Source organism: Lactuca saligna, chromosome 2, assembly GCF_052625555.1.
Source record: "Lactuca saligna cultivar CGN05327 chromosome 2, ASM5262555v1, whole genome shotgun sequence".
Lineage (NCBI taxonomy): Eukaryota > Viridiplantae > Streptophyta > Magnoliopsida > Asterales > Asteraceae > Lactuca > Lactuca saligna.
In genome coordinates this window covers 154,842,635-154,867,458 of record NC_136418.1, presented here as the reverse complement: position 1 = coordinate 154,867,458, position 24,824 = coordinate 154,842,635, and the positions used below count along the sequence as shown (strand labels likewise).

The 24,824-nt window shown below is 37.9% G+C and overlaps 2 protein-coding genes and 1 long non-coding RNA gene across 3 annotated transcripts; 2 read left to right on the top strand and 1 right to left on the bottom strand.

Annotated features, from left to right (window-relative positions):
• Positions 1-7,666: 7,666 nt before the first annotated feature.
• Positions 7,667-10,521, top strand: LOC145032238 (phosphoglucan phosphatase LSF1, chloroplastic). The gene is made up of 7 exons (XM_078980987.1): positions 7,667-8,199; positions 8,318-8,424; positions 8,510-8,966; positions 9,041-9,234; positions 9,314-9,748; positions 9,840-9,984; positions 10,054-10,521. The coding sequence occupies exons 1-7, from the start codon at positions 7,879-7,881 to the stop codon at positions 10,171-10,173; spliced, it is 1,779 nt and encodes a 592-aa protein (XP_078837113.1). The 5' UTR covers positions 7,667-7,878; the 3' UTR covers positions 10,174-10,521.
• Positions 10,522-11,245: 724 nt separating this feature from the next.
• Positions 11,246-13,645, bottom strand: LOC145032236 (protease Do-like 1, chloroplastic). Its single transcript, XM_078980985.1, has 7 exons — positions 13,159-13,645; positions 12,747-12,869; positions 12,441-12,612; positions 12,308-12,345; positions 11,885-12,236; positions 11,665-11,799; positions 11,246-11,587 (listed from the first exon to the last, which is right to left on the bottom strand). Exons 1-7 carry the CDS (start codon positions 13,557-13,559, stop codon positions 11,510-11,512), a joined length of 1,299 nt encoding a protein of 432 aa, XP_078837111.1. The 5' UTR covers positions 13,560-13,645; the 3' UTR covers positions 11,246-11,509.
• On the top strand, positions 12,817-13,751 carry LOC145032237 (uncharacterized). The gene is made up of 2 exons (XR_013677082.1): positions 12,817-12,922; positions 13,049-13,751. It is a non-coding gene; the product is annotated as an uncharacterized LOC145032237 (long non-coding RNA).
• Positions 13,752-24,824: the final 11,073 nt, after the last annotated feature.

The following is a 24,824-nucleotide window of genomic DNA, read 5'->3' as shown; positions in this document are numbered from 1 at the left end:
ATTAAATAGGTTTAAACGTAGAGCTGGGGTCGACTGAACCCGACACGAATATCTACTAACTTAATGTGGGAAAACCTTTCTTAATATTAAATTATGTCATGCTATTGCATACCATTGATTAGATAATAGTCATGTGTCGTTATTTAAGCTATGAAGTCTTTTTAAATACCTTATTCTAACATAATAACAATAAAAAATTTATTCGGTACATATTCACCATTATTTTTTCCTATGGTCCCACAATTCACTAATAATGATTTTTGCTTTAAGAAGTTACCATGTGACTCAAAAGTTGTTTCCAAGCAAAGTATCCAAAAAAGGTGAAAACCATGCATCGTTTTCTTCTAATACTACAATGCCCGGTTGCTTCATCCATCACCACCCATTTGTCCACGCTGCTGTGATGTCTTTCTGTATTTGAGTGCATCACTTACGTTTCAAATATAATTCAAGATTTTAATATATAAGTACTATTTATATATGAGTGTCATTAATTTGATAATCGAAATTAATTAATGTACATATACGATTAAAATCTTTAAATTCAGTTATTACCAATACTTAACATCATCAACTCTGATCACTTCTCGTTTTTGCTACTCTTTGCTTTAATTCGACTATTTAAATCTCAAGGAATATATATACTTGTTTGATGTGCTCTCTCTATCTTTATTCCTTAATTTCAAATTTTTGTCGGATTCCTAATCGAGGATGTCAATTTATGTTATGTTGCAATCGCATCAATAAGCTTACATGTAGACGTAAGTTATGATCGTACATTTACCAGATACGTAACATTAGCAAAATGATCAGCTATTTCGTACCAAAATGAAAGGCAAAAAGAAAACACACTAGAAAATAGGGGTCATGATGCTTTAGTGATGATCTTTTCTCTTATTTAATTTGAGTAATCTTTACGTATAATGAATATCGTGGAGAAATAAATCATTAATTAAAGATTACCTAATTTTTGGTGCACATTAATATCGTGCGTTATTATTATTTTTGGCATTAATCCACTAACATAGTAGCATGCCATGCATATATATATGCATAGGTTTTTTTGTCGATAATTAATAGTTCTTTATCACCAATTTATAGTTTGCCAATTTTATTTATTTTGCCTTTTATACGTTCATGGGTTATTTAGCTTCCTTGATAATGGGTTATTTAGCTTCCTTGATAATGACATGATGAATTCAACGAAAAGAAGGGTGGCTGATGCGATTGTTTGTACTACATTTTGAGATTTTGGAATGAAGTAATGTTTCACACAGAAAAAATACCAAGATATGTGATAACAATTGATTGTATAAAAGAACTTTTTTTTTTTTTTTTTTTTTTTTGTGGTATTCAAATAGAAATAGTAGATGTTGGATAGAGTTGGTTAATTGGCTCCAAAACCCCATTAACTTTTTGTAATTATTTTCAAACTATTTGCTAGTATTTTATTTCTGGTTGGTTAATGTCAAGTTTATATATATGTGGAAATATGTATAAGTAGTAAAATAGATGGGCTAGTTAGGCTGATGATCGGTGAAAACAGGTTGCAAGAGTCCTGTGGGTGAGCCAATCGAATCACATTTTAGATTGCTTAGCCATGTGCAATTGGTTTGGTGGGGGTGAATTAATGGTATGGATCCTTAATGTGATCTAACAGCACCTCTTTCTTGAGGTTTGTGAAACTTATATTTCTCTAAATTTAGAAATGTATTTAATAGTTTTAAGCGCTTAGGTTTCTTTTTTTAAATAGAGTTGGTTTCATATCACTTCGTTTTGAATACAATAGCTTTTTGGGTTCAGCTATTTGCATTCTTATTATTTTCTTAAAGGATCCTTATTAATTATTTTAATAATTATTTTAACTTTTTTCTTAAAATAAGCTAATCATTACAAAATAATTATCTTTTTATTAATTATCATTGCATAATATTAGACCCTCATAATTATTTTATATTTTACTTTAAATAAAACTAATCATTACATAATAAAATGACTCAATATAAAGATTTGTGTATAGAAAAAAAAATATTATTTTTATTAAAAAGTATTAAAATAACCATATATATTTTTTCAAATATATAAAATAAAATATTTAAACAAAAAAAAAATTTAATTTATTTTTGGTTTTTTAATGCAATTTATTAAAATCATTTTTATACGTAAGCATAATAATAAGTGACTTCAAATATGATATAATAATAATACTTAGTTTTCATTTAAATATTTAATATCATTTTATTTTTATTTTTTGGTTTATATAAATATTAAAATATATAGAAAACGTTGATATGTTTGCATTATTATTTGATTATAAAAAGTAAAATATATAATAAATAAAAAGTTTATAGTAATTAAATGATAAGTACGAGTTTAAAAAAAATTAACTTTTAGTAATCATAAAAGCTATTGATATCATAAATGCACGGAATTTTATGCCTAAAAGATCATTAATGAGGGGTCCTTTAAGAAAATCTGAGATCCAATTAGTAGGATCCTAGGTTTTTTTGTATTTTTGTTGCATAGTTCATTAGTTTAGCTCCTTAAGGATTGGAATGATATGTTAAAAAGAACAGTGGATTTTTTTTCACCAATAACCAAATTAAAACTGAATAATCAAAATAATCGAACCAACATTAAAATGGGTAGTTTGGTTTTAAATTTTTTTTATTAACTGCTTAAACCGTTTCGATTTTGATTATACATAAAAAGCTAACCGATATTACCAAAACTTATCAATAAACATTAAAAATTAGAAAAACATAGAATTGGACTTCCAATAGAAATATAGTTTCTTTCGGTTAAATTATATTGCAATGTACTTTTAGTTTCTAACTTTTATAGCAACGTAGTTTTTGACTATTAAATCTTTTGAGTGTTCATCTATCCATGATATTTGGGATTGTGTTTCAAAAATCCTTATTGACTTAATGACTTTTTAAAAGATAAATAAGTTAAAAAGAATGTTTGGAAAATCAAAATAGTTTTTTTTTTTTTAAATGACTTTGATCACTAATAAAGAGTTTTCAATAAGTGACTTCTTCCTAACTTTTTAATAATTTTTTTGACAAATTTTTTGAGATAAAAAACTATATTTATCCTTAATGAATCTCACTCAAAAGACGCGCCATTATAATGACGTACCATCAACAAACTATATTTGAGATAAAAAAAACTATATTTAAAAGCAAAATAATACTTTTTTAAATTCACAACATCAACAAATTTTATTTCAAATATTAGTATCCCATAAAAACGCCTGAAATAGTGTATGACGCGTCATCAAGTCTTGTTTTTTCTCTTAGCCTAAGAAGTACCTGAAACAAACCAACAAACTATAAACTACTGCTTAGTGTGTCCCCCAAAACATACCCCACACAATCCACATAAATCACATATAACATATTAGCTATAAAGCTACATAAACCACATAAAATGCATATAAACATATAGGGATGCTGTGGAAACCATCAAAGGTCTTACACCAAGTGTCATTGGAAACCCTCACGTGGTCTTTGTTAGCCGCCACTGGAACCCCCACGTGGTCTTGGCTCACTGCCATGGGAACCTCCACACGGTCTTGCTTAATCATAGAAATACTATACAAACTAAACATGTAAACATACTAGGAAGTCGTGGAAACCCTCCAAGGACTTATACCAAATGCCATAGGAACCTCCTCATGGTCTTAACATATTGCCACGGGAACCCCTCGGGGACTTCCATACAAGTGTCATAGCGACATATCATCAAATCAACTATCAATCCATATATATATATATATATATATATATATATATATATATATATATATATATATATATATATATATATATATATATGTGTCATAAAATAGGTCGGGCTTGGTGCCTTGGACCCATTGGTATGGTGAGAAGACTCACCTCTATCTGCTAAATCCAAAAATTGCTCTCCTAACAGTCCGTGAACACCTGTGCTGTTGAACAATAATATCATTATCCTAGGTTAGGGTTGAACATAATCCAATTGAAGAACCCAAACCCCAAATCCTATCACAATGTCCCAAAAAGTCTTCCTTTGCTAATGGGTCCAAAGTCCATATCCAAAATCATTAATGGGCCTCATGGCCCAATAAAGCCCAACCACAGTAACCATAGCCCAAAACAGATAAACTAGCCCACTAACTTAAAACGTGACCAGGCCTAATAACTAATTAAGGCCCAAAGGGCTTACAAGCCCAAAACGAGTTCGAGTCCATCTGAGGTGCGTACGCCTTGCGTACCATCCTGGTACGTGCAGCGTACTGAGTCCCTAAGTCGTACGCGTTGCGTACTCTAAGTTACACCCATTGTACAAACATATTAAGCATATTTTCCATTAAGTGCTCAATACTCGATGTTCTAACGTCCAAACTTTAGATGTGAGTCCATTAAGACATCTTAAGGCATAAAGTTGGCAACTTTATGCCTTTGCACATTCTATATGCTCCCAACAACCCATTAAGACCTTTCCAAGAGTCTTAATCCATGCATGAGGTCAAAACACCCATCAAGACTCCATTTTTATGCTATGAATGGACCAAGGGACTTCAGATCTATCCTCCTTAAGCAAGTTGCTCAAACTCTCAATAGGTGTTTTAAGAACATAAAAAGGGACTAAAGAGAAAACCCTAGCTCTAGAAATGGAAATGATAACCAAGGTGAAAGCTTTTTACATCCTTAAGCTTCGTAGACTGTTCAAAATGTAAGATCCAGAAGCTCTTCTTCGTTCAATTTTGTTTCCTCCTCTTCTTTGTAGCTAACACACCAAAAGGGTGGTGTTTAAACACTCACCAGCTCAAGAACACACACTCTAGTGAATTTAGGGTTTTCAGGGACGTTTGTGGGTGAAAGAGGCTGGTTAGGGTGAAGGTCAAATGAAATAAGGATGCTTATATATGTCTTAAGTCTGAAAATTAGGGTTTGAACATTCGTTACGTACGCCCTGTGTACCCTTTGGTACGCCCAGCAAACGTGTCGGCCCTCCGCGATCATCCATACATGGTACACTAACACCCCGTTCCCGAGTTCAACTTAACGAGATAAAAGAAAGGAAATGAGTGGAAATGAGAAGAAAATAAAAGAAATTAGTATTCCCAAGTTTCATTAAAGGAGGGAAGTGAAATGAAGTGGAGGGAAATGAGAGGATCACTTTCCCTCCTAACTTTCCTTCCGATTTGGGAGGATTTGGAAAGAAATAACAATATGATTCATTTTCCTTCCACTTCTCTCCTATTCGGGAACACAAAAGAAAATTTTATTTTCCTTTCTTCTTTCTTCTTTTCTCTCGTGACTTTCTTTTCTCTTCTCTTCTTTTCTTTTGTTAAACTCAGGAACGAGGCGTAAGCGTACTCATGAAGTACACCTAACGTACTTAGGGGACTATTATGCAATATTTATATTTTCAAGGGACTCAAAGGTAATACCTGATTTGGAGTGTTATAGAACTGTTCATTGAGATTTTTTTTCATAATCACCCCTGATTTAATTACGATTTTGCTATCCCGTGGAGTTAAAGTGAATTCCGCGGAACCCTCAGAGCTCACCCTCGCAGAAAGCGTGTTTATACGAGGAAATCTGATTTTTTGTGACTAAAATTCGAAATTCCCCCTCAAAAAGGATCTATTATAGGCAAAATTCCAATAAGATTTACATCAACCCATCAACATAACATACGAACAATAAGCGACAAATCAAAACAAAAAATAAATAAAACACATAATAATGGTTAACCATTTAACCGATAACCAAACCCAATTTAACATGACAACAAAAACCGATTGGTTACGAATTTGCATTAACGACTTGGTTCCATTATTGCTCGATTTTGGTCACAATGTACGATGTGAAGTGGGAGAAGAATGACAAGGTGAGAAATGTTTTTTTTATTGTTTATTTTTTTCTTTCTTTTATATATATATATATATATATATATATATATATATATATATATATATATATATATATATATATATATATATATATAGGGTTAGGTTCATCTGAGACCACCTATATTTTGTGAGACCGTGAGACGCATTTTTTTATTTATTTATTTATTTTTATTTTTTTTAGTTAATTCAAGTTCCGAAAATAATATTTAAAAAAAGAATTTTTAGATTTTTCCATTTATTTTGCATTTTAAAATTATTTTTTAGAATATGTCAGTGTAATATTCTATTTAGAATATTTCACGTATTTTTCAAAAAAAAAACGGAATTTTTTATATTTTTATATTTTTTTTAGTTAATTCAAGTTCCGAAAATAATATTTAAAAAAAGAATTTTTGGATTTTTCCATTTATTTTGCATTTTAAAATTATTTTTAGATTTGATCTCACGGTCTTACAAAATTAGAATGATCTCAAATGAACCTGAACCTATAATATATATATATATATATATATATATATATATATATATATATATATATATATATATATATATAAGACTATTTTATTAGATTATACTTTAAACGAATTGGGTATTTGGCCTATTAAATTCAAATATAGGCTTTTGAAATCTTGATTTATGTGTATCATGGGGGGTTCAGAGGGAATGTAAAGTGGGCAGATGTACATGGTTCAATTAGTTTCATTATATATGTTTATTTAAAAATATAAAATTATAATAAAGATAAGGATTTTTTTTCTTGTTCATCCTGAATCTTTAAAAATATTTCATTTTCCATATTAAGTAGTTCACTTTAAAATTTTAAGGTAGGTCACATTTTGTATTTATATATAACCTCTTAACAAAAAAAGAGAAAAGACAGCTCAAGTGACACACCTACAATATACATAGACTCGTCCCGAGTCAAGTTTAAGTCTTTATAAAAAACGGTCCTTGTGTCCACCTCTAATAGTTGTATAACTTGCCACCTTATGGGTCGGAGGTGAGTGAAACAAATATAATACACTTGACAAATTTTTTGTAAAACAACACAAACAACTTCACAAATGTTTTTTACTTTGAGATCTAAACACTAAATAGTACAGTAGAGAGCTTGAGAGACAATACACTATCGGATGTAAACGCTAGACAAGGTTAATTTTGAAATGGCTCACATATGGTTTCAAGGTGTAATCCAAAAGTAAACCATATATTTATTAGAATTGAGATGTCCAGAGACAAAAATCATAAATTTGAGAAGTTAAAAAATAATTTACCTTATTGAAACGGAGTACTGAATTTGAGGGCCTTTGAGTTTCCATTCGCGTGATTGGGTCGTCAAGAATTTAGCACCACCCAAAACAACATCCTAATTTGGCCCTTCTTGTTAGCATGATTTCTTTTCTCCTACTTTTAAGTAGGGTGGCTTACAATTACATCGGTCTAAATTTACAAAATTTGGGCTTTTGCAAACATGGGCCTAATGACTAAAGTGGAAATTTATATAGATGTTCGAAAGGACTAATATTAGAAAGGCCGAATTTTATATTTCAAAACTTCAAACCGGTTCATAATATAGTCGAAAAGAACTATCGAGCTCAACCACAAACTTTTGACTTTTCAAGTAACCACTTTACAGTTTACTCGCATGGCAACAAAAGAAAAGTTAAAGTGAAACACGTGGAAGGCGGGTCCCATCGCAGCTAACGTGGTGTGTAAATCCCGCAAAAAGGTCAAAGGTTGACTGACTATGTGGCTTCTCTTTCCCGAATTATCCAGCCAGCTTACATGATTTCACCTGCACCGAGGACACCACTCTGCTCCAATCTCAATAAACCCCATTACCCGATACAATTACCATCCAATACTCATTATACACCCACTTTGATTTCTTCAAGCTATTGGCATTCGATCTTGTTACGATCATACTAAAAACCTATCGCAATTCCTCACATACCATTAATTAATCTCCGATGTCTCTGCTTCAAGTTTCGAATTACGGTGTTTTCTGCCAATCTCCGTGTCTGAGAAGCTTCTCATCGAGTCACACTTCAATGTGCTCTTCGTTTTGGGGGAAAAAGTTTTGTTTGATCAATGGAGTTGGAATTTCGGAGAAGACGCAAAGAGTAGGTTCAGGAGGAAGAGGATTTAGGGTTTTTGCGATGTCTGCATCGACGAATTCCAGATTTAAGATGAATTTGAATGAGTATATGGTCACTTTAGAGAAACCGCTTGGAATTCGTTTCGCTCTGTCCTTGGACGGCAAGATCTTAGTTCATTCCATGAAGAAAGGGGTTCGTGTTTTTCTCACTTAATCTGCAACAATTTTCAAATTTACTGTGGTTTCATAGGTAACTTTTCAATTTCGCCATTTTTACTGCATTTTTTAAAGATGTATCGATTCTTCTGTAGGGGAATGCTGAGAAATCGAGAATAATTATGGTGGGTGACACTCTGAAGAAGGCAAGCGCATCTCCTGGTGGCAATCTTATTGAGATTAAGGACTTCAGCGATGCAGAGTATTTTCATATTCCTTTACCACCATATCTTAATCAGCTTTCCATCTCTTCTGATCTATTCAAATATCTGGTTTCATCCTTGCAGGAAGATGATGTTAGAGAAATCCGGACTTTGTAGTCTTGTTCTGGAAAGACCTTTCTCCCCTTTCCCAATTCAACATCTGCATCACAAAAGCGATCTAGATGTCCAATTTAACAGAGGTCGTGTTCCTATTGCCACTTGGAACAAATCGATACTCACATCGAGTTTAAGAACATCTTTCGAGGGCAACGGGAATTCAGGGTTTATCATGTTCACCCCAAGATTTTCCACACCAAAAGGATGGAATCTTTTAATCAACCAAAACGGACAACCACGTGCAAGAACACGCAAAAACATTCCCGATGAACCATTTACTCAACTAGTCACCATTTTCTCTGAAGAAGGATCTGGAGATGACTGGTCACATGGTGGCTTCCCACTTGAGGAATATATCAAAGCATTAGATCGTTCTAAAGGAGAACTTTACTATGATCATTCTCTTGGTATGCGTTATAGCAAGGTCAGAATTCAGATCTCCACATCAATTCAACAACTTGATTCATAAATTAAAAAGATAGACTTGTTATCCTACAGATTACAGATCAAATGTACGTGGGGTCATGCATACAAACAGAATCTGATATAGAGACTTTAGCTAATGTCTCCGGAGTCACTGCTGTACTAAACTTTCAAGGTGGAGTTGAAGCAGACAATTGGGAAATCAATTCAAAAGCAATCAACGAATCATGTCAACAGTATAATATCCTCATGATCAACTATCCAATAAGGTAAACATCCAAGTTGTACTTTTTCCTTGGGAGAAAATTTGTCTTTCTCTTTCCACTGTTTCTAATCTTATTTTTACAGGGAAGGAGACTCGTTTGATATGAGGAGCAAACTTCCGTTTTGTGTGGGGCTTCTTTTACGGTTGCTGAAAAAGAACCATTGTGTTTATGTGACTTGCACTAATGGGTTTGACCGGTCTCCTGCTTGTGTGATTGCATATCTTCATTGGATGACTGATACTTCACTTCATGCAGCTTACAATTATGTATCTGGATTGCACACGTGTCGCCCTGATAGAGCAGCAATTGCATGGGCAACATGGGATTTGATAGCTATGGTGGAAAATGGGAAACATGAGGGACCCGCTACCCATTCTGTCACATTTGTGTGGAATGGACATGAGGGAGAGAATGTGGAATTAATTGGAGATTTTACTGGGAATTGGAAAGAACCAGTTAAAGCAGTCCATAAAGGTGGGCCCCGATATGAAGCTGAAGTTCGACTTGCACAAGGGAAGTAAGTTCTAGCATTCTACTTTTAATTTATGTTGACTATTTTGGTCAAACTATGTGATGTGACTAATATAATGAGATGTTTGTTTGATCAGGTATTATTACAAGTTTATAGTGAATGGGGATTGGAGGCATTCAACAACTTCACCTACAGAAAGGGATGATAGAGGGAATGTTAATAATATACTTGAGGTTGGTGACGTGGCAAGTGTCCGGCCTTCTATTCAACATCCAAAGAAGGTATACATGAAATATATTTCAAAATATATCTTTAGGGTAAGACATATACTGACATTGTATTTGTTTTAGGATGCAAATATTGTGAAAGTGATTGAGAGGGCATTGACAGAAAATGAGCGGTTTATGTTAGCAAAAGCCGCTCGATGTATTGCATTCTCTGTGTGTCCTATAAGGCTGGCTCCCAAATAGTTGCATATCAATCATACCATACATACAATGGCTTTGGAACAACCATTGATTGCCATCTAACAGATTTTGCTTCTGGAGTCGCTACAAGTATGACACTAATGAAGAATACTTTTTGAAGCTTAAGAAGTTTCAAGATAATGGGATCCATGGCATCTGGTTGGTATCTTCTCTCTTTTTGTTATTTTGTCAACTGATTACATAATTTGATACACATACATAGATACATACCTGTTAATTGTTTACATGTATACATTGCAATTATCTGTAAATAATTTATAACCGTATGTAAAGATCGGACACGAAAGTGTATAAATGCGATGCAATTGCATTATGTATACTTTTAAGATACCCATATGGCCATATCCCTAGTTATAGTATATCCAAATACCCTTGCTTCTCACAAAACAAAATTATCCTACAGACGTTCAGCAAGAAGTTTGTTTATGCAGGAAGTTCGTTTATACTCATGTATTTAATAAAGGAACAAACATCAACAATAGAATCAAATAGATGCAAAACCAAATATATTATAAAACAAGTTAGATAGAAAGTGGAGCTTCTAACAGTTATTTAAGATCTACAATTTCTGGATTGCATGAAAATATAAAAAATGGCACTTTTAATGGTTCTTGATTTGGATGTTTATGTTCATATATGTCTGCTTATGTTGTTTTAAGTTTGTTTGTTTAGTACCTTAACAAACATACAACATACAAGAACAAACATCAACAATGTAACTTGTTAAATGAATGAACATGAACAATAAAATCCGTTCGTTTATGTTCATTACGTTTGGTTCGTTTATAGTGTTCTAACTTTTTAAAATAACTTCTAACGTCTTGATATAAATGAACATAATGCCTCATTTACTTGATCACACCTCCATGACTCCATCTTTTATATGCAAACACTCCAAAAAGTGTTTATAGTGTTTTACCACAACATTAACTAATCCAAACACTTTTTAAAAGCTATATTTGCCATTGCACAATCATATAAGTGTTTTTTTTTTCTCAACTTAAATCCAAAGTCCAAACACCCCCTTATACTAATTACACTTAGGTCCTTCCCCTTGAAGCACACAAGCATAAAATTCCATATTCTCATCAAAATTTGAAATTCAAGGACAATCAAGATAAATGGCAACTTGTTTAAAGACTTCCTTACAAATGTTTTACGATTACAACAACAGAGACAAATAGATTCAGATGGTGATTTTCTTATTCCACTTCAGATTCAAAACCAATATGACATCCCATCTAAGAATAGTTATTATTTGTAGTTTTCACATCAATCATGATTCCCATTTCCCAACAGCTCTCGTTACACTGACCTCTTATGTTTCATCAGGCTTTGGTTCAAGCATAACAGGAATCTTCTCCACATGATCACCACGCAACACCTCAACAGTCACCTGAAACCATCCACAAACAACTTCCAATTACATCTTTAACAAACTAAAAGACCTTACAAAGTTCACCATGAACTTACCTTCTCACCCACTTTGCATTGGTCAAGAATTCTGTATAAATCACTCCCATTAGCAACCTTTTTCCCATTTACCGATGTTATTATATCACCCAATACAAGTCTCCCATACGCATCACGTTTTGTTGATACAATACCCTGCACAAACTCAAATTCAGATTATTAAGTTTTGGAAGCAAAAGTGAAAGTGAGATGATTAATAAGAAGACAACCACAAAATTACCGCTTTTCCAGCTGGGCCATTTGGAGGAGCATCTAACACAAGCACTCCACTTACTCCTAGCTGTTCCACTGATTGCTCAGGTGCAAACTTTATCCCTAAAATTGGTCGTGTAACTTTCCCAAATTGCACCAACTGGTCAACAATTCCACCTACTGTGTCAACCGGAATGGAAAACCCAACACCAGAAGATGCACCAGATGGAGAGTATATGGCTGTGTTTATACCAATAAGGCTGCCTGAGCTATCAAGAAGTGGCCCTCCACTGTTTCCAGGGTTGATTGCAGCATCTGTCTGAATTACATCTTGGATTGGGCGCCCAGTTGCTGCAGAGCTTATTTCTCTCCTTAGCCCACTGTCAATGTATAAGGATCAAATTCCAAACATGTTTCTTTAAAAAGTACGTCTTTTGAACTAATTTCATACCTGATGACACCAGTTGTAAGCGTGTGATCAAGCCCAAACTGCAGTTGGATAAGATGTTATGGAGATATTAGCAGAAAACACACAGCATACACATACATTCATATATGATATATATATATGTATCTACACTCACAGGGTTTCCAATAGCAAAAACTTTTTGCCCAACAAGCAAGTCGGCTGACACGCCAACTGGGATTGGTCTCAATTTGTCTTTTGGTGCATCGATAAACAATACAGCAACATCTTTATCTTGGTCAAAACCAACAACTTTTGCATCATAAGTGGTTTGATCAGCGAGAGTTACTCTGAAAAAACATACATCAGTTCAATCTTAGCAGATAAAAGTTATGGATTCATAGACATTTCTAACACAACTTAATAGGGAGGATAATCAATCAGTTCGTAGTTCAACACAATGGAATTACGAAAAGCAACAAACCTGAGATCGGATGCACCGCGTATAACATGATAATTTGTGACAACGTGACCGTTTTTATCCCAAACAAATCCTGATCCAGATCCTTGAGGCACCTCCATCACATCCAGAGTAAACGCATCCTGCCTAAACCACATAATATCAATCTCAGTTGATTCCACGAAATCAACAAGCCAAATGTAAGCAATTAAGCGTCATAAGTTCATAACCTGTATAGCTTTTTCTAATGATCTCATGAAATGAGCATTCATAACTAAAAATTTATGCAAACGAGTTGGATCATTTACGGTTATACTATATAACAGAAAAAATTGTGCTCAATACTTCGATTATATCACTCTGCATCAAATCCAGCAAATACAATGAAGGACACAAAGCAAGTATCCATCGAAATCGGAACAAGTAAGCTAAATACCTGGAAGCTAAATTGGTAATGTAGACAACAGAAGGAGTATTCTCCTGGAAAAGACGAACAGTGGCGAGCTCATCCGTCTGCAACTTCCTAGGCGTAGCAACAACGAAAGCGGCAGCTGAGTCCACATCGGTGACGAAAACAGAGGCGGAAAGAGCTACGGAAGTGCAAATCACGAAGCACGAGTTCAGAAATTTGTCCAAGGAGGATCTGTGGGTAGATTCCGGCGTCGGAGAGTAGGTGGGGTGAGAAGGTTCGCGAAGAGAAGAAGCGACGATGCAGGAGGTATGCCTATAGCTATTGGGTGTGCGAAGAGAGAGGGTTCTAGAAAGAGAAGGAATGGTGGAGTTATGGGAAGGAAGAGAAGAGAAGGCGCATGTGGAAAGAAGTGAATAGGCAGCCATTGCTGCTCCGTGTGCTTAGACAGTCAGTCAGTCACCGGTCACCGCTTTCTCGTTTTCTGTTGGATCATTTTATTTTAGTATTTCTTTTCCACATGGCTCTTATGTTTTTTTTTTTATCAAAGTTTAAACCAAATGATTAGAATATTTTTCATATTTAACAACCTTATTTTATCGTAAATTATTATATCATTATCCTGTATTGTATTTTTTAGTTCATTACTTATTTTTGAAACAAAATTATGAAAAAGGTCAATGAGAAACATATATAAAGATAATAAAAAATAAAAATAAAAAACTATATAACATCATGCTTCTATTTCACTAGTTCATTGTAATTTGTAGGGAATATGACTTATCAAGGTAATTAACTTTTTGTTATGTTCACATCTGGGTAATTTATCTTTTTTTGTATATATCTAGGTAACAAACTTTTTGGAAGTGTTCACATATGATCATTATGACCTGCTATAGCAGGTTAAATCCTAGATGTGAATGCTTTCAACAAGTTTGTTACCTAGATGTGTACAAAAAAAAAAAATAATTACCCAAATATGAACAAAACGAAAATTAAAAATTAAATTACATGAATGGTCCCTGTGGTTTGGGAGACTTTGTGGTTTTGGTCGCTAATTTATATTTTTAATTTAAATGGTCCCTACTGTTTATTTTTGTTGCGCGTTTGGTCCCCGTCTTACCTAAAAATACTATTGTGCCCTTATTAATTTATTTTTTAAATTAATTTTATTATCTATGTATTTATTTTTTTACATATTTAAAAAAATTAATAGACCACATATATTTGTATCTCCTCGAATGATTTCTAATGTTTATTTTTAATTAATTTTTTTTTAACTCGGATGATCCTTACTGTTATTTTTGTTACGCGTTTGATCTCTGTGTTATCTAAAAATAGTATTTTTCCCTTATTAATTTTTTTAATTAATTTTCTTATTTATGTATTTATTTTTTATAAAAAAATTTAATATACCCCACATATATGTATCTCATCACCGTAAACCTGAAACCACATTTGAGAAATTTAATTTGAGTCTTACCATTCACCATCTCATCTATGATCCTCTCAATCTTCTATTTCTTTTCCATCTTTAGTAACATCGAAGTCTTCACCGTCTTTTTTTTTTTTTGGTACTTCAACTCTGACGAACCAACACCATAACCTACTGTCTCTTCATCTTTAGTGGGTTGTGGTGTTGATTCGACGGAGTTGAAGGACCGAAAAAAGAAGTGATGATGAAGACGTCGATATCACTAAAGATGAAAAATAAATAGAAGTTGAGAATGATGAAAGATGGGATGGTGAGGAGATACAGATATGTGAGGTCTACTAATTTTTCTTAAACATATAAAACATAAGTACATAAACAAGAAAACTAATTAAAAAAATTAATAAGGGGACAATAGTCTTTTTAGGTAAGACAGAGATCAAGTTCGTAACAAAATTAAATAGTAAGGACCATCCGAGTTAAAAAAAAATTAAATTAATTAAAAAATAAATAGTCGGGATCATCCGAGGAGATACAAATATGTGTGATCTATTAATTTTTATAAATATATAAAAAATAAATACATAGATAAGAAAATTAATTAAAAAAAATAAACTAATAAGGGCACAATGGTATTTTTAGGTAAGACGGGGACCAAACGCGCAACAAAAATAAACAATAGGGACCATTTAAGTTAAAAAAATAAGTTAGCGACCAAAACTACTGAAACGACCCAAAAATCACGACCAAAAAAAATTTCTTTAAAAGCATTACTAGAATCATATTTATAAAAATTGTATCATAAGTCATAACATAAATTCTCGAGTATTAATTCAAAACATAATATCATTATCAGAGTCAAACATTCCCAGGCTAACTGACTATGGTGTGTGCACTGCAATCTCCCCGAGCTCCTCTTTTGAAAACTGAGTACCTGAAACCAAAACTGAAAACCGTAAGCACGAAGCTTAGTGAGCTCCCCCAATCTAACACATACCATACAACAACATATAAAACACATACTAGGCCTTGCCCACTGCATCGGACCAATGTCCGGACTAACTGGGGCCTTGCCCCCTACATCGGACCGAAGTCCAGAAACTGACTGGGACCTTGTCCCCTGCATCGGACTGAAGTCCGGACTAACTAGGGCCTTGCCCCCTGCATTGGACCGAAGTCCGGAAACTGACTGGGACCTTGTCCCCTACATCGGACCGAAGTCCGGGCTAACTTGGGCCTTGCCCCCTGCATCGGACCGAAGTCCGGAAACTGACTGGGACCTTGTCTCCTGCATCGGACCGAAGTCCGGGCTAACTGACTGAACATAGCATAGCATAACATATCAACTAGCATGAACACATATACTGCATACTACATCGGGCCGTAGCCCGGAACACATAACACATAACACATAAAACATAGCACATAAATCCTGTCTGAGCCACGAAGGCATCAAACATACTAACTACTGCATCAGACCGAAGTCCGGAAACTACTGCTAACAGAACGGGCCGACATTGTGGCCTTAGACCCGTCCCTACTGGAAGGAAACTCACCTGAGACTGCTGAACTGATGCTGCTAATCCACTTGACTGCTACTTGACCTCTGACTCCGAACTGCTGCTCCACTAACTCTTCGAGCTTCAAAAGCCAATAAAACACTTAGTCCAACTGACCTCCAAAGGTCACTAGGTCAACTCTGGTCAAGGTCAAAATCCTAGTCAATGTCAACCTTCCAGGTCAACCCTACTCGCCGAGTTTACCTACTGACTCGCCGAGTTCCTACGCTCAGGGTCTTTCTTATTCGCGACTCGACTCGCCGAGTCAGTCTATGACTCACCGAGTCCAACTAGTTCCAAGTCCTGTCCTGTCCAACTCGCTGAGTCACCACCCGACTCACTGATTCGAGTCTCAACTCGAAGGGTTTAAGGTTTCACGTTCTGACTCGCCGAGTCCAAGAACAGACTCGCCGAGTCCTAGACAATCTTCAACCAACTCGTCGAGTCGTTCATCCAACTCGCCGAGGCCATGCCTAACTTCATCCGACTCGACGAGCTGCTCATCCTACTCGTCGAGTTCCTTCTCATCTTCAAGCTACTCACCGAGTCCACTCGAAGGACTCGCCGAGTCTATCCAGTCCTCAATCCATGCAGTGGCTTTTCGAGCCAAACAGAACTTCCAACTCATAGATCCATACTTCTAGGGCCTATTCCCCACGTAAAGTGGCAAACTTTACGTGTAGATTGAGAGATCTATGCTCAAAACATACTAAATTAGGGTTTATGGCAACCATGCTTCTTCAACATACCAAGGGCTGATACTTTTGGGGATTCAAGACCAAAACCAACATGGATCTGAGGTAGCAACCTCAGATCTGAACCTCTAACTCGAATTGGTTACATAACAAACCAACAATGACCAAAACTCACACATAAGAATAGATCTAGATGCAAAGGGAGTCCAAGCAACAACTTATTACCTCCAATTGTTCTGAAATGACTCCACAATCCCAGATCTACAGTCCCTTCTTGCACCTCCAAGGTCTTTCTTCCTCCTCCAAGCTTTAGTGCATTCCTCAAGGCAAGATCTAGCTAAAAAACGGATATGGCGGCTAGGGTTTGGTGTTCTGGGGTAGAGAGGCAGTAAAGGAACCCTAGGAAGGAGAATGAGACGCTTATATACGCTCCAAGTCCCGAATTTAGGGTTTTCCTCGATCAGACCCAACTCGTTGAGTCTCCTTGGCCGACTCGCCGAGTCGGTCGCTTACACCACGACCCGGATCCCGCTCGGACTCGCCGAGTCCCTCCATGGACTCGCCGAGTCTCTCCTTAAAATTGAGGTCTTCTTTCTTTTCTTGACTTTCCAAACTTTGGGGTGTTACAAATCTCCCCCACTTAAATTAAACTTCGTCCTCGAAGTTTGCTATGATCAACTGCCTGCGAACTGCCTCCAACTCTCTATCTGGGAAATCTAACACCCTTTTGTCCAAAACTCCAGCCACTCACCATGCCGATCATTACCGTTGGTACATACTGAATCCTTCTCCTTTCCATAATTTTCCTAGCGTTACTTCCTCTGACTGGCAATTCTGTACCCCTCATCCGCCTACTGGATGCACTGAGACCACTTTGGTCCAACTAATCTACCGATATCCGAGTTATCGGACTCCCACCAGTCACTATACTCCATCGCAATCTCCTAGTCGCTTCCAGCGACTCCTGAAAATACTTCGACTATCTATAACTGTTCTATCCATTCTTCCGCTCATACTGAAATGATGTTGCTGGAAATAGCTTGCTTATATCCCATCTGATTACTCAACTCCTACTAACTCGAGCCTTCCATCCTGAAAGAAAAGCTACCTGCCTAGCTATCTTTACATATCACTATACTCGGCCGAAGGCTCAGCTTATCCTACTGAGAGAGACTTGCCATTTCCAAATCAACCAACTATACCGTCAACACTTGCATTCCAACGCAAATACAATACTGACCCAAAACCCTGAAACCTTCCAAACACTGAATTGCCTGCAATACTGAACCTGCCTGAAACACTAAACTGCCTGAAACGCTGATCTGGCTGAAACACTGAGCTGCCTGAAACACTGAACTGGCTGAAACACTGAGCTGCCTGAAACACTAAACTCAAACCCAACTGTGGAGTCAAGGGACCCGCACTTAGTCGCTTCCACGACTTCTGAATGAAATCTTCCTCTAGGACTAGTTTCCACTAGTTATCCTGTCACTGTGGCTCTAACAACCTTCCGATCCAACCGATCGGGTCCATACATCACATCCTGACATCATCCATTCGATGTCTATCAACATGATGGTTCCCAGACTGACGGTAGCCCTTAACATACCCGAACCCCAACGGTCCACTGCTACTCTGATCTCATAACTGATGTGACGATCTATAGCCCAAATTGTTGACTTAGCCATAACTGAACCATTTGGGAAATCCGAAATCTAACCCGTGGATTCCCATATTCCCACTGCTGCACCCGAACGGGTGGGAATTACTACGTTCCCGCGTTCAACAACGCGCTCATGCTGCTACCAATCTGATAAAAGGCTGCGACTACGCTCGCGGACTTACAACTCTCTAGTACTATCTGGCTACTAGTGAATGCTACGGCTACCCCCGCAGACTTACAACACCACTTACTACTATCTGACTGCTAGTGAATGCTACGGCTACCCCCGCAGACTTACAACACTACTACTACTATCTATCCCGAGGACATCCTGACTATCCCTAGTCCCGCTAGTGATTCCTCATCCCGATTTCTCAAACCATCCCTCAGTCTTTGAATTCTGCATCATCCTCGACATCTTATATCCTTGATATACTTAGCGCTTCATCGAGGAATTCTCCGGCTTGGTTCCCAAACCAACCGTCTACTAATCCGGATACAAGAAGCTATTGTTGGGAAGTTTCCAACCTCCCAACTCCTGAATCCACATAATCCTGCATGTTGGCTCTGCCACTGGCTACTAATACGAAGACATCTCCTGCTAACCGTTTTCTCCGGATCCTCATTCCGACTCACTTGAGCCTTTATAGGTGGTCCTCAAATCCTAGATTCCCAACCAGCTTCTAACCATCTCCATTACATGAACCCACTGCTGGGAAAAGTTCTCGAACTCCTAATTCTGAACTTCTCAATCCATCCATCACTGTGCTACTACCACTTCTTCTCAGAGGCCACGCACTCATTCTGAGTGACTCTTATCCATGTATACCCGGAGGGTTCTCCCCCACTTCGATCCTGCTTACCCCTTGCTGCTTCACATTCAAAAGAGATCCCGACCTTTACTACCATTCCAAAACTTCTACTGGGGAACCCAAGCCCGCCAGGTAGGAATTTGACCATTCCATCCAAACCACTATCCACTCCGAACTAGCGAAACGAACCAGATCTCTCCCTACCATGCTACAGTTACTGCATCCTCCGAAACTTCTCCATATGAGCACATCCCCTAACTACCAACCAATTATCCGAGGTATGCAAATGGAATATGACATAATCACAAGCAAGCCACTCCATAACACAACACTTATACCACAATTGATGCAGAAACCATAACAATATAATCATAACATAAGCTGACAAAAACAAAGTTACATACCTCCATTACTTAGTGCTGCTCGAATCCCTGCTGAAATCTACCGGAGAAACTCGGCTCCGAGCCGTAGGCACCCTTGCCCCGCCTTGACAACCACTGACGATACTTGAAGTTCCAAGGGCAGGAGCTGGCGCCTGCCCTGCTGAATACAAACTCGGACAGTGGGCCTTCTTGTGGCCCCTCTGACTGCAATGGAAACACAACGGATCAAGTCCTTGGGCGATAGTAACAACACAGTCTCTGCTAAAATGACCAATCTGGCCGCACTTGAAACACCCAGCATCGCCACCACTTCTACGCCTACACACACCCATGTGCGTCCTTCCGCACTTCCCGCATCGACTGCGGCTCTGATAGTTCCTCGTCCTCAAATCTGAACTGTTGGGCCTCTTACTCGAACCTGTGGCAACCTGAGTCTCATCCATTTTCCTCTTCCCTTCCGACTCCCTGCCCGACTCTCGCTCCTGCGTTACCCCAACGGCAACGTCTGCTGACTGAACAACAGATGTTTGATCCTGAAGCCTCGCTATCAATCTATCAGTGATCCTCACGACCATGTCTGGCAGACCCTCGCGAATGGCTCGCAAAACTTCCTCAACTATCCAATCATGCAATGGTTTCTCTTGGAGACAGAATGCCCTACACACCCCTGCCCCCTGATAGCAGAAACTAGAAATGGGATCTCCCTCCCTGATGGATCCCTGAACTCCATAAGATTCGGGACCTAGACGAGCCCCAATCTGTCCTGAAACTAACCCGACCCCAAAGGCCTCAAGATGACTGTCCATGAGCTCCACAATAGCCTCTCTAACTGAACCGAAAATCACTGGAGTCTGATTGATGATGTTGCGCATAATCTCTGCGGAAATGAAATCCCTCATCTGATCATCAAGCTTCCCGACTCTAAAGCCCGAGCCAGACCCCTCCCCTGCACCTGAACTGCCAACTGATATCTCGCGCAACGTCACCATGTTGAAAATATAACAATCCCTGATCAATTACATACTACTGCTGAGGGATCTCTCACATACTCTACTAGTTCCTTGGTTTCGCCTCGGCCCCTCTTGAATCGAGTACGGATCCTCTGCTTTCAGTAGTATGGGCCCCTACTACCTTCCACATCTATCCGTACTTTCCTCAAGAGTTACCTCAACTCCACCAAGTCCCCTTTACTCTTCTATTGATCTCTGCTACTCTCATCCTAGGCTTGCCCTAGGGAACCTCTGACTCTACCCAAACAATCCTCAGCTACTGAAGGCCTCCTTGTAATGCCAATTAGCCACCACCTGAATACCATCACATGTGATGAGGCTCGGATAATCCTTCGAGTAAAAGTCTCGTCCCTACAATGGTTGGACTCAGACAAGAGCTGCGCAGTAGGGCCAAATTTAGCACTCTTAGATTATCCAACCCTAATCACATGTGATGTGACGTATTCACCTAATGGCTAACTCCCATCACTCAGAGTCCCACAAAGCACAAAGCAAGCAGCATTCGGATAAAGGAAACATACTTAGGCAAAACAATTCTCATAACAAGAAACTGCACTAGCATACAATGCTAAGCTCATGCTATCAGGCATAACCTACACAGGCTATCCTACTACTGTCTACTCAATACTAGCATGCAATTCTTATCAGCTGAAACACATAAAACAGGCACATAAGGCATCATCCTAGATCCTTAGTCTTATTCTAGCATGCTGTTCTACTGAAGCTGAAACTGAAACTGAAACTGATAATGATGATCATACCATAACTTGTATGGGTAAATTGGGAGTACTTACTTGAGCTCGGCTGATTGCATGCACCACACCCTTTTCTCGTTTTCAAAACTCTTTTCTTTCTAAGTTCTTTTTCCAAAACCCTTTTTCAAAAATGTTTTCCTTTTGAAAATCCTTTATCGTGTCCTTAGTTTGAGTTCAAATACACTCGAATGCATATCTGAATCCCTCAAACCAAGGCTCTGATACCAACTTGAAACGACCCAAAAATCACGACAAAAAAAAAATTTCTTTAAAAGCATTACTAGAATCATATTTATAAAAACTGTATCATAAGTCATAACATAAATTCTCGAGTATTAATTCAAAACATAATATCATTATTAGAGTCAAACATTCCCAGGCTAACTAACTATGGTGTGTGCACTGCAATCTCCCCGAGCTCCTCTTTTGAAAACTGAGTACCTGAAACCAAAACTGAAAACCGTAAGCACGAAGCTTAGTGAGCTCCCCCAATCTAATACATACCATACAACAACATATAAAGCACATATTGGGCCTTGCCCACTGCATCAGACCAATGTCCGGACTAACTGGGGCCTTGCCCCCTACATCGGACCGAAGTCCGGAAACTGACTGGGACCTTGTCCCCTATATCGGACCGAAGTCCGGACTAACTAGGGCCTTGCCCCCTGCATCGGACCGAAGTCCGGAAACTGACTGGGACCTTGTCCCCTGCATCGGACCGAAGTCCGGGCTAACTGGGGCCTTGCCCCCTGCATCGGACCGAAGTCCGGAAACTGACTAGGACCTTGTCCCCTGCATCGGACCGAAGTCCAGGCTAACTGACTGAACATAGCATAGCATAACATATCAACTAGCATGAACACATATACTGCATACTACATTGGGCCGTAGCCCGGAACACATAACACATAACACATAAAACATAGCACATAAATCCTGTCTGAGCCACGAAGGCATCAAACATACTAACTACTACATCGGACCGAAGTCCGGAAACTACTGCTAACTGAACGGGCCGACATTGTGGCCTTAGACCCGTCCCTACTGGAAGGAAACTCACCTGAGACTGCTGAACTGATGCTGCTAATCCTCTTGACTGCTACTTGACCTCTGACTCCGAACTGCTGCTCCACTAACTCTTCGAGCTTCAAAAGCCAATAAAACACTTAGTCCAACTGACCTCCAAAGGTCACTAGGTCAACTCTGGTCAAGGTCAAAATCCTAGTCAATGTCAACCTTCCAGGTCAACCCTACTCGCCGAGTTTACCTACTGACTCGCCGAGTTCCTACGCTCAGGGTCTTTCTTATTCGCGACTCGACTCGCCGAGTCAGTCTATGACTCACCGAGTCCAACTAGTTCCAAGTTCTGTCCTGTCCAACTCGCTGAGTCACCACCCGACTCACTGATTCGAGTCTTAACTCGAAGGGTTTAGGGTTTCGCGATCTGACTCGCCGAGTCCAAGAACAGACTCGCCGAGTCCTAGACAATCTTTAACCAACTCGTCGAGTTGTTCATCCAACTCGTCGAGGCCATGCCTAACTTCATCCGACTCGACGAGCTGCTCATCCTACTCGTCGAGTTCCTCCTCATCTTCAAGCTACTCGCCGAGTCTATCCAGTCCTCAATCCATGCAGTGGCTTTTCGAGCCAAACAGAACTTCCAACTCATAGATCCATACTTCTAGGGCCTATTCCCCACGTAAAGTGGCAAACTTTACGTGTAGATTGAGAGATCTATGCTCAAAACATACTAAATTAGGGTTTATGGCAACCATGCTTCTTCAACATACCAAGGGCTGATACTTTAGGGGATTCAAGACCAAAACCAACATGGATCTGAGGTAGCAACCTCAGATCTGAACCTCCAACTCGAATTGGTTACATAACAAACCAACAATGACCAAAACTCACACATAAGAATAGATCTAGATGCAAAGGGAGTCCAAGAAACAGCTTATTACCTCCAATTGTTCTGAAATGACTCCACAATCCCAGATCTACAGTCCCTTCTTGCACCTCCAAGGTCTTTCTTCCTCCTCCAAGCTTTAGTGTATTACTCAAGGCAAGATCTAGCTCAAAAACGGATATGGCGGCTAGGGTTTGGTGTTCTGGGGTAGAGAGGCAGTAAAGGAACCCTAGGAAGGAGAATGAGACGCTTATATACGCTCCAAGTCCCGAATTTAGGGTTTTCCTCGATCAGACCCAACTCGTTGAGTCTCCTTGGCCGACTCGCCGAGTCGGTCGCTTACACCACGACCCGGATCCCGCTCGGACTCGCCGAGTCTCTCCTTAAAATTGAGGTCTTCTTTCTTTTCTTGACTTTCCAAACTTTGGGGTGTTACAACTACAAATTCCCCGAAACCACAGGAACGTTCATGTAATTTAATTTTTACTTTTCGTTTAGTTCATATTTGGGTAACTATTTTTTTTGTACACATCTAGGTAACAAACTTGTTGAAATCGTTCACATCTAGGATTTAACCTGCTATAGCAGGTCATAATGGTCATATGTGAACACTTCCAAAAAGTTTGTTACCTACATACATACAAAAAAAGATAGTTACCCAGATGTGAACATATCGAAAAGTTAATTACCTTGATAAGTCATATTCCCTAATTTGTATGCCGAAAAATCAAAACTCTCAATTATTTTACTTTTCAAAATTAAAAAACCAACTCGTTTGGTTCGATTTATGTTGTCCCTAAAGACTAAAGTGTGCCACATGACCCCTAAGGCCCTAAGCCCCTAACATCTTCATGTCACTTTAGTTAAATTATTTTTGTTTAAAATTAATGTTTCAAAATATAATGTAAGTAATTTTAGTGTCATCTTTAGTGTGATTGAGTTCGAGATGTGTTGAGCTCAATTTTTGTGACATTGCGAGTTTAGGAGTTGCAGAGTGCATTTTCATATAAACTAATTTAATCTTAAGCAGGGGCGGAGCAACTGGGATGACAGGTGTGATTACTGCCATGCATGGTGATTGTAGTGGTAACACTATATGTTTAGATGGTGATCTTTTTTTTACCAAAGGAGCTGCTTTGGATGCTTTCTAGGGAGAGATCTTAATTGTTAGTTTAATGTAAATTTTTTATGTGAAAACTAGAGACAGTTTTGTAGTCAACTAAGTGATGTATCCCAAATCGATTAGAATATTATTGTTTGCTTGTTAATAATTATCTCGAATTCTCGATCACATAAAAAGGACACATGAACCAATGTGTAGAAACCCAAGCTGTAGAACACGCTCTAAAGATTAAAAAGTGAAAGGAGTTAAATTTATTCTACAAGCTCAAATTAGTACAACAAACTTACAATCTTGTGTTACTGTATTTAAATCAACTTCATCCCATGAGCAACTTTCAACAATAAAGATTGAA

Coding starts and splice junctions, on each gene's coding strand:
- LOC145032236 (XM_078980985.1), bottom strand. CDS start 13,559: ATGGCTGCCTATTCACTTCTTTCCACATGCGCCTTCTCTTCTCTTCCT. Junction 12,870..13,158: donor ATTACCAATTTAGCTTCCAG/GTATTTAGCTTA, acceptor TATGTGGTTTAG/GCAGGATGCGTTTACTCTGG. Junction 11,800..11,884: donor ATGGCCCAGCTGGAAAAGCG/GTAATTTTGTGG, acceptor GAGTTTGTGCAG/GGTATTGTATCAACAAAACG.
- LOC145032238 (XM_078980987.1), top strand. CDS start 7,879: ATGTCTCTGCTTCAAGTTTCGAATTACGGTGTTTTCTGCCAATCTCCG. Junction 8,425..8,509: donor AAGGACTTCAGCGATGCAGA/GTATTTTCATAT, acceptor TCATCCTTGCAG/GAAGATGATGTTAGAGAAAT. Junction 9,749..9,839: donor GTTCGACTTGCACAAGGGAA/GTAAGTTCTAGC, acceptor TTGTTTGATCAG/GTATTATTACAAGTTTATAG.